The sequence below is a fragment of the Lithobates pipiens genome, unplaced genomic scaffold, assembly GCF_037356315.1.
Source record: "Lithobates pipiens isolate NorthernLeopardFrog02 unplaced genomic scaffold, aLitPip1_a1.2 Scaffold_19, whole genome shotgun sequence".
In the NCBI taxonomy this organism is placed as follows: domain Eukaryota; kingdom Metazoa; phylum Chordata; class Amphibia; order Anura; family Ranidae; genus Lithobates; species Lithobates pipiens.
This window is the reverse complement of record NW_027507764.1, coordinates 125,034,295-125,049,611: the sequence shown is the minus strand read 5'-3', so window position 1 is coordinate 125,049,611 and position 15,317 is coordinate 125,034,295. Positions and strand designations below refer to the sequence as shown.

The 15,317-nt window shown below is 43.6% G+C and overlaps 1 protein-coding gene across 1 annotated transcript in view; it reads right to left on the bottom strand.

Annotated features, from left to right (window-relative positions):
- CDCA7L (cell division cycle associated 7 like) overlaps positions 1 to 15,001 on the bottom strand; it is a 41,315-nt gene extending 26,314 nt beyond the window's left edge. Inside the window, exon 1 of the mRNA XM_077491238.1 lies at positions 14,848 to 15,001. Within this exon, the coding sequence (XP_077347364.1) occupies positions 14,848 to 14,871 (24 nt within the window). The 5' untranslated portion in view covers positions 14,872 to 15,001. The remainder of the gene's footprint in view (positions 1 to 14,847) is intronic.
- Positions 15,002 to 15,317: the final 316 nt, after the last annotated feature.

The following is a 15,317-nucleotide window of genomic DNA, read 5'->3' as shown; positions in this document are numbered from 1 at the left end:
CAAGCTCTTTCATTTGGCTGTTGGGCTGCCCGATAGCTTTTGAGGTGCCCATCACGTCTACCTGTAGGAGTGGTTATGTTTTAATTGCAAGACAGCGGCTTAGTGCTGTCAGACTACAATGGGGCATGCGATTACTGGCAGGATCTTGGGTTTATACACTTTAAAAAGGAATTGACTAACCTAAATCAGGATAAAAGTCAGCAAGTTATTCTCAACCTCCACTGAAATAAAACAGAAAAAGCTCCACATGATGGGTCCTTCAGGCTATGCCGCCTCCTACTGGAAATGGACACATCTCTGTTTAGACGTCTTTTCTTTTGCTTTGCTGGGATAGAACTAACCCATTTGTACTAGCTCCATCTTTTTATTCGAAATCTTTTCTTCAATCAAGACATTGCTGCTAGAGGTAATCTCTAGAATAGCTATCTGGCACAGCCTATCCTCAGCCTGGTTTTGGAGTGTAAAGCCTGGACCCCACTAGACTGGACATCGTGGGGATAGCCTGAAGTGATCTTTGGGTTCCAGGCGAGTCGCTTTGCAGACATATTCTTGCTGCATTCCTGTATTGTCAAGAACCATGTAGACCTCCAAAGCTCACCCTGTTACTGTTGGCCACCTACAGTAAATAGTTCCCTCTGGCTATCTGATCCTCACCTATCAGCATCTGGGCTTTGCGAGTACCTGAGGCCTTGCCTCATACCTTGAGCTATGCTGCTTTAAGGCAATGCTACTGGAATACGTTTGATTCAAGACATAAGAACCTTCGTTAGAGCTCAAAAGTTCTGAACAGAGTGATTTTCTGGTCTGTGGACAAAGTATTGTTACTGGTCTTTCCATGGCTGGATAGGCAATCTCCTACTGAAAATCAGTAGAGGCAGATTCAATGTAGCCTTGATTGTTTAGCCCTTGCAGAGGTTTGCATGGATTCTGAGCCTTCAGAATCAGTGCTGGAACTTATTCATTGCAACAATGCTCAGGCAAAAGTTTTTCTATCACTGTACACAGAAGGCATACCTCCTCACTTGGTGTGAGGCACGAGTCTTCCACGCTAGTAGATTCTCCGTAGCATAAATCCATTCTTTCCTACAGCTGGGCCTGGGCCAGAATATTGCTCTCAGCACTATTAAGGGTCAAGTCTCTGCTCCTGCTATCTTGTTCCAGAAACCAATGACTTCCCTCTCCTTGATTAAGACCTTTGGTGAGGAGGTATCCCCGTTTGTTACAGCCTGACTGCGTGATTTGAATCTGCTTCTCTCAGCACTTCAAAAACTCAGACATATTCCTCTTTCAACTTATTCTGTAAAGTATCCCGTTTGTTCCTCCACAAGGTCAAGGTGGTGTTGAACCACATGGTTTTTATTTCTGCCCAAGGTAGTTTCAGCCTGTCACCTCAATCAGGACCTCATTCTTCTATCCCTGTGTCTGGCCCCAGTTTTCCCTTCCCTCCCAATGAAGTTTTCCCTTCATTGTCTAAATGTTAGGATCAAGTTGTGTTTTTAGTGGGTCCATTAGCATTTACTGTTGCCCACCCCACAATTGGACCGCTTTTGAACTTCACAAAATTTACAGTCTGCAAGTGTCTATCAAAGCACAAGAAAATTGGATTTTTATACTCGGCATAAAATCATTACTACACACTATTAGTTTTTCTTCTGTTCAACCCAGGAGATTGAATGGAAAAAAAAAAAACAAAACAAAAAAAAAAAAAAAAACTAAAAACAAAACTCAGATCCAACGTTAGTACAGCGATCTCCCACACTGAGCCGTTTTCAATGAGCTTTGTTCAACCAGAACCTCCCTCCCCCCCACCAGAACACTCTGATCAACGTTCTCTGCCATTGGCTGAGTGCACTGATCGGGAACCGGCGTGCTCATCCGACAGAAGCCGGCCAAACAGACTGAGTGCCTTACACACGGGCCGAATGTCGGCTGGTTTTTATTGTGTCGTGGCTTAAGGGTCATAACTTTCAGGTTATACTGCCTCCGTACAGGAGGACTGTACACAGGCAAACGTAAAAATTGTAAGCCATTTCAGGACAGCCGCTCGTAGTATCAGGGGCGTGATCATAAACAGAGGGATATAACAAGAAAGGGATTTTTGCAATACAAAATACCCTATTTTTCTGAATTTACTTCAGCAAGTTGAATTCTGTAAATCATTACTGCTCTTTGCACAGCTTTGCTGGATAAGCCTACATGTGTCCCTCCGCCTTGAGAACACTCCACAACTATGATATGCTATGTTCTATCAGTTAGGCAGCTCAATAAAAGAGTTTTGCTATGAAGGAATTTGCTTCCCCACCTGTAACAGCCTAAATTGAAGCCCTACAATATCTAACATTTTAATGGCTTAATGGAAAAATGTTTGTGAGGAGCTGCACGCCATTTTTACAAAAGGAATAAAAAATTACTTTCAAGAAAAACTGCATTAGCTCTTTTGCCTTTGTACCGCTATGCCACGACCCTGCTGAGAATACTATGTACCAACTCATTTTTTACCGTTTCCTTTATTATTGCTACCTCTTCTCCCAAGAAGCCAGCGTCAGGGGAGCACAATTACAGATTAAGAACAAAGATGAAACATACTTTGCACTATGAGAGCTGGGAGCCGATGGGCTTTAATTAAGAAAACTTGCTGCTTAATTTTTAAAGGCCATTTCCTCCCAACCACCTTCATGAAGAGATTCTGGACTCCCCTCTATGATTTTCAAGAATTTCAAACTGTTTGTAAGTCCCGTTAAAACTAAAATGCTCCATGTTTCAAAATACATAAACAAAAAGAGGCAATTATTATTTTATTTTTATTTTTTGAAAAAGTGTAACCTTCCATACAAAACAAAAATGGATACATAGGAGTTGGGGGTGGTTGAAACAGCCTAATTTATTGAAGCCTAAGAGGTCCCAGAAGGTAACAGAATAAAGACTTCCCAGAAAACAGTGAAAATATATTGGTGAATGAAATTAAAAGCATCAACCCAATCACAAAATGCAACATCACAATAAAGACATGGAGGCAATCATTGTTGAACCATAACGCTATAAATCCAAACCAGAACCACACCACATGCATAATGGCCAGGGAAAGACTAAATATAAAACCACCACTCACCCACAAAAAAAAAGGGGGGCGCACCAAACTAGGAAGAATCCAGGTTCTATCATTTTAAACACAAGTGTATATAACGCCAACAGCAATAGTATTAACAATGATAGAGACTAAAGCTAGGCTCACACTTGTGAACCTGTGTTTTCCGTGGGCACGGCAGCCCATTCATACAGGTGTCCGTTTATGAAACTAAACAGCAGCGACCCCGAGGATCACCGCTGATCTCAGTCCATCAACGATTTATGAAACAGATGATCGTAATTCACCCTCCCAGATTCACCAGCTCAGAGGTGGTGAATCGGGTAGAGAAGAGGGAATCGCAGGGGAACTGAGGAAGATTGTCGACTTTCTTCTTTCTTGATCAGACGCCCCCAAGACAGTAACATCAACGATCCACCTACATGTTTCACAGTAGGAATGGTGTAACTTTCATCATAGGCCTTTTGGACTCCTCTCCAAATGTAGCATTTATGGTTGTGGCCAAAAAGCTCAATTTTGGTCTCATTACTGCAAACGACTTTGTGACAGAAGGTTTGAGGCTTGTCCCTGTGCTGTTTGGCATACTGTAAGTGTACACACCGCTCCTAAAGTGCCCCTGCCCATTGAAATTAAAACGGGCAGCGCCGAACTGCTGGCAAAGCGACACTGCAGCAGCTCTTTTAACCCTTTTTCAGCCACTAGCAGGGGTTAAAAGCAAAGATGGTTAAAAATAGTGGCGCTTTACCGCCGACGCCCCTCAATGCCCCAGAATCCAGAAACGTCAGTGCAGCGCTGAATGAAAGAAGCAAGGGTCTGTCAGGAGTCCAGAAACTCATTGACTTTTCTTATACACACACACGTGAGGATGGTTACCTTTAATAGCCATTCAAACCCCTTTGAGTCAACTTGTGTGCATGTTATCAGGCCAAAATCACCAGGGTATGTAAACTTTTGATCAGCTTAATTTGGGTAGTTTTCTGTTTTCTAGTTTTTTTTAAAAAGAGTAAACACAGTTGATTGATAATAAATGGATTCAGCTAAACACTAACAACGAGTGAAAGAAAAGTTTTGTATTACTCATATTCCCAGAAAAATTACCAAGAAATCAAATTCTGCCAGGATAGAGATAGATAGATAGATAGATATAGATATATAGATATATATATATTTGTATTTATTAGAGGTCGACCGATATGGGTTTTTCTCTGGCCGATGCCGATATTTAGAAATAATGGCGGCCGATGGCCGCTATATGATGCCGATATTTTTTTTTCTTATTTTTTTTTTAATCCCCCTTCATCTCATAAAATCTAACACACCTTTCCCACTGGGGCCTTTTTCAGGTGTTTTTGGGCTAAAAATAGCATCTGTAAAATGGCTCCTCTGCAGTCTGTGTGACAGGATGTTAAAAAAAAAAAAAAAGTCCTGCAAGCAGCACGTTTGGAGTGATGTATACCGCTCCTCCACCACTCCTGCCCATTGATATGAATGGGCACCACTGCCGAAGCACATGCAACAATGTGATTTGGCAGCGGTGCTTCACGGGCGCATTTAACCTCTTCCTCGGCCACTAGCTGGATTATATGCGCCCCACTAGCAGCCAAATAGCACCGCTAAAATGATGGTAAAGTGCCCCTAAAACTAGCAGCATTTTACCATCAACGCCTGCCCGCTCCAGTGTGAAAGCAGCCTTCATAGGCGATGCAGAAAATTTCTTGCATTTAAACATTTATTAAACATGTATGATTTAGATAAAAAAACAAAAACAAACAAAAAAAAAAAACTATATATTAAACAAAAACAGGTAGTCAAAACTTTGGGGGGGGGGGGGGGGAAATAAAAAAAAAAAAAAAAAAAAACGGGCTAACTTTATGGTTTTAGTTTTTTTTTTTTTAATCGTTATTGTATTTTTTCTCAAAAAAATTGCATTTGAAAGACCTCTGCGCAAATGCCGTGTGACATACAATATTGCAACAACCGCTATTTTATTCCCTAGGATCTCTGCTAAAAATATATATATAATTTTTGGGGGTTCGAAGTGATTTTCTGGCAGAAAATACAGGATTTTTACTTGTAAGCAACAAGTGTCAGAAAAGATTTAGTCTTTAAATGGTTAAACTGAGAACTGCACACTGAGATGAGTTCATTCAAGTGTAAACATTGTATCTTTTTGCTCTTTTCTTGGCAGACTGCCCAGAGAGGAGGAAAGTTACTTCTATGAAGACTCAGGCAACTTAGTGCCGGTTCACACAGGGGCGACTCAGATCCGACTTCAAGTCGCCCCAAGTCACCTCAGGTAGCACAATATGTAGAAATCAATGTAAGTGAATGAGAGCCGTCTTAATGCACACTACTGAAGTCGCTCCGACTTCAGAAAAGGTTCCTGTACTACTTCAATCCGACTTGTAGGCGACTGGTACCCATTGATTTCAATGGAGGTCGCCTCCAAGTCAGATCTCTGTCTATACAGAGGCGACTCTCAGAGAATTATCAGCTCTCAAAAGGAGTCCCCCCCCCCCCCCCCCCGAGAGCTCATTCTCTGATTGGCCACTGCAAGTCGCCTGGCCTGGGGCGACTTAAAGTAGTGTTGTAAGTCGTGTCCAAGTCACGTCAAGTCACGTCACCTCAAGTCACGTCCAAGTTGCCTCCAAAAGTCGTGTTGCCCCTGTGTGAACCGAGCCTTACACTGACTTCTATTACAGAAGTCTTTTGCAAGTGGTGCTGTAGTAATAAATCGGCCTTTTTATCAGTACAATCGTGCGATGCTGATTAATTAAAAAAACTGCAAATATCGGCAGATATATCGGTCGACCTCTTATATAATATATATATATATATACACATACATACATACATACATATACACACACACACACACACACAGTATAGGATGGACTATTTAGTTAGTGAGGTGTACGGTCTCCTCTGAGAAGGTCCATGTAATGAGCAGTGATAATTTACCACTGCTTAAAGCGGGGTTCCACCCTAAAGTGGAACTTCCGCTCATCGGACCCCTCCGGTGTCATGATTGGCACCTTTCAGGGGGGAGGGGGGTGCAGACAGGTATTCGCACCCACTTCCGGGCACAGACTCCCACGGGCGTCCATGCCTCTTCCTGTCCCTGCGCGCTGTCTGCTGGGACCGCTTCACTTCCCGATTCCCTCACCTAGAATGGCGGTGGCAGCAGCCAAGAGATCAATTGGCCACCGACATCACTGGATCCCGGGACAGGTGAGTGTCCATTTATTAAAAGTCAGCAGCTGCAGTATTTGTAGCTGCTGGCTTTTAATAAATTTTTTTCACAGTGAAATCCCTCTTTAATAAACTGACATCTTAGCGCTTCAGTGGATTTCTGGTCCTGTAATCTCACAAGATTCCAGTATCAGGGGGCATTTTCCACTGTTTGAAGATCGCTTCACTTAACAAAAGGAGAAGCGTTCTTCTACACTGCTTCATAAACAGGCACTCAGAGGAGAAAGATCTCCACTAATAATGCTGGAGAATGGAGCAGTGGATATTTTCCACTAAACTGACCCATTAGTCTAAAATGAAGGTAGTTTTCTGTAATTTTACCAGCTTGACAGTAAAGCTAAATTCTACTGTCTCAGTCTAAACAAGTACCAAATCCAGTTACTATGTGATCCACAAGCCTGATAAAGTAGACAAAAACTTCCTTTACATTCCCTGAGTCAAATCCTCCTCAATTGTATCTCACATGCTCCCGTCCCAAGCACTGCAGCTTACAGCAACAGAGGCAGTAATGTCAATCCAAAAAGCAGTGGGCAGGAGTAGAGATGGACAGATGCCAATTGACAAGCTACAGACAATACTGATAGTCCCACCCCCTGCAACACAAATGGGCATAGCCTACATGTTAGTGGCAACTCTGCTCTTAATTCCCAAGCAGTGCAGCATTGTTGTCACACCATCACAGGGAGTTGCATTAGGTGGAATTTACTGGCAGGGTCAAGAAGTATGAATGTGCCTATTAACTATTTAATGTTTGTTATTATGATGCTCTCTTCATTACTTCTCCATTTCTTTTAATAAGAAATGCTTTTAGGACTGTGAGTAAACGTCTTCAACGTGTAAATTCTTCTGGATCCTGAAGAAGTGGGATATCCACGAAACATGTAGACCTTTTAAGGATACACATTGCTGTTATGTGAAGTATCAGCATTACACTTGATTTTCTAGGACATTGATGATTGTAACTTTTTTTTACATGTATTGAACAAAATTGAAAAACGTTTTTATACAATAAGTGGTATATTTAAAGAGTAAAAAAAAAAGAAAAAAAAAAAAAAAGGGGGGATTCTAATCCCTTAAAGCAGGTTAAACACAGTACTTGTGCTGTGTAATCTGCCCCTCTAAGCTGTAAAAAGCCGATTGACCCTATCCCCCTTTCTGCGCTGACCACGAAAATCAGGGTCAGCGTACGTCCCTCCATCAGCCTTGCTCTCCCCTCCTCCCTGCCTGTCAGCTCTGTGTTCTGTGTCTGTCTACACCCCCCACCGCTATTATAATCAAAAATTTGCAATGGTCACCGCCAGCCCCTCTATTATAGACAGACTTACACAGTGTGCTATGCCTTTCATTAAAACTAGTCATGTAAATACTTTTAGAGCCGTTCTCAGGCCGGTCACGTGACTCTGAGCCACTTTACATCTCTGAGACATGGCTTCTGCAGGAGGGGCTAAGAGGCCACATGACCTCCCCCAACTGACTGCCCCTCAACTCACCTTTGAGGCGGCGGTTTGAAAAAAAAAATGTTTTTCTTATTTCTTTTTATATTACTAAATTGTGTTTTAAAAATTTATTTATTTTTTTAAATTGATCACGGAGGTCCGGGAAGAGCGGCGGGAGGGGGGATGTCCCCTCCCACTCCTCAGAGATAACAACCGAACGGCTTTTAGCTGCATTGGTTGTTATCCTCGGAAAGCTGATCGGCCGCTCTAAACAACGGTAGCAGGATGATGCCCGCAGCTGCGGGCATCATCCCAGTATAACCCCCAAAAGCCGAGTACGGACATCTGCATACGCTCGGCAGGAAGGGGATAACATACACCGATTTGGGTTATTTCTACCAAAGAAATGTAGCAGTATACATTTTGGCGAAAATGTATGAAGAAAAATTACTACATTTGCAAAATTGTATAATAGAGATGAAGAAAAATTCATTTTTTCTTTTCTAAACAAAACTCCCCCCCCCATTTATCACACACACAAAAAAAATTATATATATATTTAAAAATAAATAAAAACAGTGGTGGTTAAATACCACCAAAAGAAAGCTCTATTTGTGCAAGAAAAAAAAAAAAGACAAACATTTCATATGGGTACAGTGTTGCATGACTGATTGTCATTCAAATTGTGAGAGTACAGAAAGCTGAAAAAAAAAAATCGGCCTGATTAGGAAGGGAGTTTAAAGTGGTCTTTCCACCAAAAAAAAAAAAAAAAAAAAAAATAAGAAATTGCTTAAAATTCGTAAAAAAATAATTGGAAAAAAAAATAAAAAGAAATAAAGTTTACTCACCTTTAAATGCCTGTTGCTAGGGGGCCCTTCGTAGTCTGCCTCCTTCAGTGCCCAGGCACCAACATCACTTCCCCTTGGCGCCGCACAGTCATCTGGGAACTGTCACGTGTCCCAGATGACTGTGCGGCGTATCATGGCGAGCGTCGCTGCTCGCACATGCACAGTGGGTGCCCGGCTGTGAAGCCACAGCTGGGTGACCACAGTAAAAATGCCGGCGCCGCGAGCGGAGTGGGGAACGAGGGGGGGCTTCGTTCCCCCGCATCGCTGGACCCTGGGACAGGTAAGTGTCCAATTATTAAAAGTCAGCAGCTGCAGTATTTGTAGCTGCTGACTTTAATTTTTATTTTTTTTAGGTTTTGGATAGAGTGGAGCGGGATTAGAACATCTGTCAGTTTTTATTGCGGTTTGTGACCCAATTAAGCAGATTCACCCTCTCCATTTGTCTTGTTACCATTAGGCCCAGCTTTAGCATTCTAGCACTGCTTTAGCAGTGCTTTTCAGTGACTAGTGGGGTGCTTTGAACCCCTGCTAGCAGTTGAAGGGGTTAAACACATCTGTGTTGCAGTGCTTCCGAGGCGGTTTTAAAGGTGTTATTTAGAGGCTATTTCTAGTGCTAAACCGCCTCAGTGTGAAGTTGGTCTTATTAAAACTTGTATTATGGATTTAGTGTGTCACCATGAGGGCTATGACCGTGACTATGATGTAATAAGCATTTGTCCAAGAGCATACAAAAGATGCAGTGAGCAGCTGCTTTCAGAACCACACTGCACTGTTCTGTACTGCTACAAATGGAGGTGACCGGCTTCCCAGGTTAAAAGGGAAAATACTTTCGGTGCACTTCTGGGGTGATACAAGCCTGTGTTTTTGTGATGTTACAATGCAATCATGTGAAGGGGCCCTAAATCTGCAGGACAGACACTGGAGGATACTGAAAGCTGACCTTCGCTTTTCTCTTCATCTATTCCAAACTGTTAGCTCTTCCAATAACAATTGGATTTCTATATGGGGTGGCTTGGGAGGGGGAAGGGTAGCAAAGAGTACCAAGAAATAAAAGGAGATGGATTTATCTACCCTTAGGCCTCATTCATTTGCAAAGTAAAGGGGAGGTAAAAACAGACAGTTGAGTTTTACCACCCCAACAAAGCAGGCATATTGTTGAGGCTGCATACTTTATACAGTAGCTATGTTTGTCGTGTGGAGCTGCTTGGATGCAGCTGTACTCTGTGCAATGACCACATACAAAATGGCCGATTAGCTGTTGCCAAAAACTCTGCAGAAAGCAGAAGACAGAGTGTGTCCGAGATCGGTCAGAGGATCTGTTTGCATGTAACACATTTTAACAATGGTGATGCTTGCCATTGATTTCTACAGAGTCTGATTGCATGCGCAGCGTACAGCTCTGCCAGGAAGATGGCTCGCCGCTGGCCACCTTTAACCACTTCCCTAACCACCCATAATAAGACACCCGCAGATGGGATCTCCCATCCTGGGCAGGCGCCATATGATGCCCCCCCCCCCCCATTCCCAGCCACCTAGGGGGCGCGCGTGCCCCCACGTCGTCGCTCAGGACCCGGTACGCGTACCCTCGATTGCCCGGGAACACAGCAGGACTGTGGATCTGTGTATGTAAACACACAGATCCGCGTCCTGTCAGGAGAGGAGACCGATGGTGTGTTCCCAGTACAGAGGAACAGCGATCGGTCTTCTCCCCTTGTGAGTCCCCTCCCCCACAGTTAGAATCACTCTTGGGGAACATAATTAACACCTGCAGCGCCCCCTGGTGTTAACGCCTTCCCTGCCAGTCACATTTACACAGTAATCAGTGCAATTTTATAACACTGATCGTTGTGTAAATGTGAATGGTCCCAAAAATGTGTCAAAAAAGTGTCCGATATGTCCGTCACAAGAAAGAATAAATAAAAAAAAGCAGATCACCGCCATTACTAGTAAAAAAAAAAAAAAAAAAAAAAGCCTTAAATCTATGCCCTATTTTGTAGACGCTATAACTTTTGCGCAAACCAATCAATATACACTTATTGAGATTTTGTTACCAAAAATATGTAGAAGAATACATATCAGCCTAAACTGAGGGAAAAATTTGTTTACATTTTTTTTTTTTTAAATGGGATATTTATAGCAAAAAGTACAAAATATTGTGTTTTTTTTTCAAAATTGTCGCTCTTTTGTTTATAGCGCAAAAAATAAAAACTGCAGGTGATCAAATACCACCAAAAGAGAGCTCTATTTGTGGGAAAAATATTATTTCAATTTTGTTTGGGTGCAACGTCGCACGACTGTGCAATTGTCAGTTAAAGCGACGCAGTGTCGAATCGCAAAAAGTGCTCTGGTAAGGAAGGGTAAAATCCGGATGGGTAAAATCATCCGGGGCTGAAGTGGTTAACATAGACTGAGCCTAGGTTCACATATGTGTGGTCTGGAATGTGTGCATAGTAGAGCTGCACAATTAATTGCTAAAAGGTCGCGATGTTGATTCATCCCCTGACGATCTGTATTGCAGTGTTTCCCGATTCTTTCATGTAACAAGTATAGAGAGTTCTCTGCTCACTCTGGCAGTCTGCCAAGTTTTTAACAACATTGTAAGGACTCCTTCACATGGACGTGTCTGTGTATGGAGCCCGCTCTGCTCAGCGGGGGATCGCTCCATCGATCCCCACTGAGCAGGAAGATGACAGGTCCATCTCTGTATACTGTGCAGGGACGGACCTGTCAAAGCGCCGCTCTCTCCTATGGGGGATCCGATGAGGATGGACCGTAGAGTCCGTGGTCACCCGGTCTGATCCTCAGATGGATGGAAAAGTAGGTTTTACCTCCGTCACACTTTTTCAGATCAGAGCAGGTCGGAGCAGGTCGGAGCGGGTTGGATGTTAGCCGACATGTCACCGCTGACATCCAACGCTTCATAGAGGTCTATGGAGTGTCTGTTCAGGTCCGCCTAAAAAACTGACAGGTGGACCTGAAGGACAGTCCGTGTGAAAGAGGCCTAACTCTTCCAGCTTAGATTAAAGAGATAAAACTTTTGTGTGACTATGCAGGAAGTTTAACCACTCAAATTCTAAACCTTTCCGACCCTTGTTTCTTACAGTTAAAATCTGATTTTTTTGCTAGAAAATTACTTGGAACCCCCAAACATTATATATAATTTTTTTCAGCAGAGGCCCTAGGGAATAAAATGGCGATTGTTGCAATATTTTATGTCACACTGCATTTGCACAGAGGTCTTTCATACACGATAGTTTTGGAAAAGATACACTCCAATGAATGAAAAAAAAAAAAAAAAAAAACAGTAAAGTTAGCCCAATTATTTTGTTTAATGTGAAAGATGATGTTATGCCGTGAGAATTGTGATATTCTAAGCAAAAAATAAAAATAAAATGCGATTCTCATTTTAGCCAGAATTGTGCAGCTCTAGTGCGTAGTTGTGAGTGTTCCCAATCTGCAGGCAAAATGTGCTGCTTTTTAGCATGCGGGGTTGCCCTCAACTCTTAAGGTGCCCCCCCCCCCCCCCCGCCCATCAGAAAATGTGTGAAATCATATGGTGCAGCAAAGGGTCAGGGGCTTCTTTTCCTGCGTTTCTCGCAGGTACAGCAGCCCATTCCAATGATTGTGCTGCTGTACCCATGCAAACGAGCACGCACAACCCACGCGGTAACCTACTCCTAGGGTACACACTATATGAAAATCGGGCGAATGATCGTCTGATTTTCCTCATTTCACAGCAAATCAGAACTGATGAATGAAAATTCTCACACATCAAAGGCTTTTTTTGTTGCTTATTGTTTCTGATCATGTGCAACCTTTCCTTTTCTGATTTTTCTTGAAGGAAAATCTTACAAAGATGGTACACATTAACCACTTAGGCTGCTTTCACACTGGGGCAGTATTCAGGCGTTACAGCGCTAAAAATAGCGCCTGTGTAGCGTCTGAAAAAAACCGGCCCCTTTCACTCCAGTGTGAAAGCCGGAGGGCTTTCACACTGGGGCGGTGCGCTGGCAGGACAGTGAAAAAAGTCCTGCTAGCCGCATCTTTGGAGCGGTGAAGGAGCAGTGTATTCACCGCTCCTACCCATTGAAATCAATGGGACAGCGCGGCAATACCGCCGGCAAAGCGCCGCTGCAGTTTAACCCTTTTTCTGTAAGAACATTTTTTTTGCTAGAAAATTACTTATATAAAACATACTTAGATTGCTTATATAATAAAATGACTTTTTACTATATATTTTTTCTAACACCCTAGAGAATAAAAAGGCGGTCATTGCAATACTTTCTGTCGCACTGTATTTGCGCAGTGGTCTTACAAACGCACTTTTTTTGGAAAAAATACAAACCAATACCTCACATGTGGGGTTTGAACACCAGTTTCATATGCGGGTGCTACTCACGTATGCGTTTGCTTCTGTACACGAGCTCGGCGGGTCATGGCATGTTTTTAAAAAAAATTAAAATTGTGTCACTTTTATTCCTATTACAAGGAATGTACATCCCCTCACTCATCTCCATGCCCAGCAAGGGTGAAGATCCGATCCCCTCCGCTGTTGCAGATGGCTCCAGTAAGTGGCGCGGGGGGGGAGGGGGGCCCTCTCCCGCTGCCAATAAAAACGATCTTGCGGCGAATCCGCTGCAGAGACCACTATTATTGGAACCCGAACCACTGGCCGAACAAGAGGATAGCAGGGTTATGACAGCTAGCTGCTGCCGTAAGAACGATATCCCCCTTCAAAGTAAGGACATATATCAGCGGCGGCGGTACGGAAGTGGTAAATAGATGGAAAGATGAAAAAAAAAAAAAGACTGAAGATCCGCTTTAAGGCTTGGGTCACACCTACGCAGTTTGCTTTTGATACGTTTCTGTGGTACGTTCTGCTGTGCGTTTTTACTACGATTTGCAGGTTTTTTTTTTACCCTTTTAGTTTTTGGGGAGCAGTTTGTTGGGCAGATGAAAAAAAATGCAAATCGCGGTAAAAACGCACTACATGCTTTTCTGCAGCTTCTCCATTGAAATCTATTGAACTTAAAAACACAGTTTTGCATAAAAAAAAAAATTCCTGCCCTTTCCAAAAATGAAGCGGCTGAAAAAAACAAAACAAAAAACGCATAGATGTAAACGTGTCCCATAGGAAACCATGTTAACCCTTTAAGGTCCACATTTTTCAATGAGTTAGCGTGACTCAAAATGTGCTCTACCAAATGGTGGAACAGAACGTTAAAGGGTTAAATGGACTATAGTGCGTTTCTGGAAAAAAAAAAAGCACCAAAAAACACGTAGGTGTGACCAGGCCTAAAGCCCGGGGGTTCACACCAGAATCGCACAGGAACGCGGCGCGCATTCCTCTGCAGTGTGATTTTCAGCTCATTTATTTCATTGGGTCGGACCTCACAAAAGCAGGGCACTACTTGTGACAAATGTGCCACACCAAATCGCTTGGTACTGCAGTACTATGCCATCTGGTGCCCACAAATGCACTGCATTTGGGGTGCTGTTAATGTATGGGCACCCACAATGGATCACAAAGGCAGTGCGTTTTGAACGCACATTTCCGGCATGAACCGGCTTTTGTTGTCATTCTGGAATCGGGTGGCGAGGACTGGTGCAGAAAGGTGCGTTCCGGGCACCGCGTTCAAAACACACTGCCTTTGTGATCTACTGCGGGTGCCAATACATTGCCAGCAGCGCCCCAAATGCAGTGCGTTTGCGGGCACCAGATCGGATGGTACTGCGGCGTGTTTTAGGACGCACTATTTTCTGTGCGATCTCAGCCTGTTCAAATGAATAGGCTGAATGAAATCGTACCAGAAGCTGCAGGAAATGTTGCGTTCCTGTGCGATTCTGGTGTAAACCAGCCCCAAGCAGAAACACGTCAAAGCAAAAACTGTGCTGTTACCCATAGCAATCACCAACTGCTGCCTATCACAGGAATTCTTGGAATGTGGTTACCATGGACAACACACCTCTCCCCACACCAACTTTTACTAATCAATGACTTTGTGCTGAGAATAATAAGAGCCCATCTTGCCATGAGAATGGCGGTGGTGAGGTGATCTCTGTGTCCCCTCATATTAGAGAGCTCTGAGGGTGATGGGCGCTTCCTGCACACGGCACGCTTCCCCTCCAGTGGCGCCAAATCCAGCTGCCAAAGGCTGAGCGCCCACGTGGAGCGAGCACAGTGCCGCGTGCAGTGCGGGTGTGTGCGTGCTGGCGGTGTGCTCACCTTCCCGGCGGCCGCAGTTTCCATGGTGACCAGTCTCCGGCTGTATGACAACGTATAAGAGAAGTGCGGGTCTCAGGAGTCACAGTCTACCCAGCCGCCTGCAGATCTCGGGGAAGGAGATTGCGGGAGGGAGGAGCACACACAGTGGCCGTCCCTATAGTGCACGCCCACCGCCTGCTGATCTCTGAGGGACCTCAGCTTTACTTGAATGTCAGCTCTGAGGGTTCTGTGCATTCATTCTGATAGTTCTCCAATATGATGACTTTGCTAAAGCTGCACACAGGAGTTCAGGGCTCCAGGTACATTCTGGGGTTGGTTTTCTAAAAGGAAACAAGACTGCACTTTGCAAAGTTCCTCCAGAGCTTAGTAAATGAGCAGAAGTTCTGCTGACTTCCTTCATCCAATCATGTGCAAGCAAAAATGTATTTTATTTTCCTTGCATGTAATTGGGTATTTTTTGCAAAGTGAAG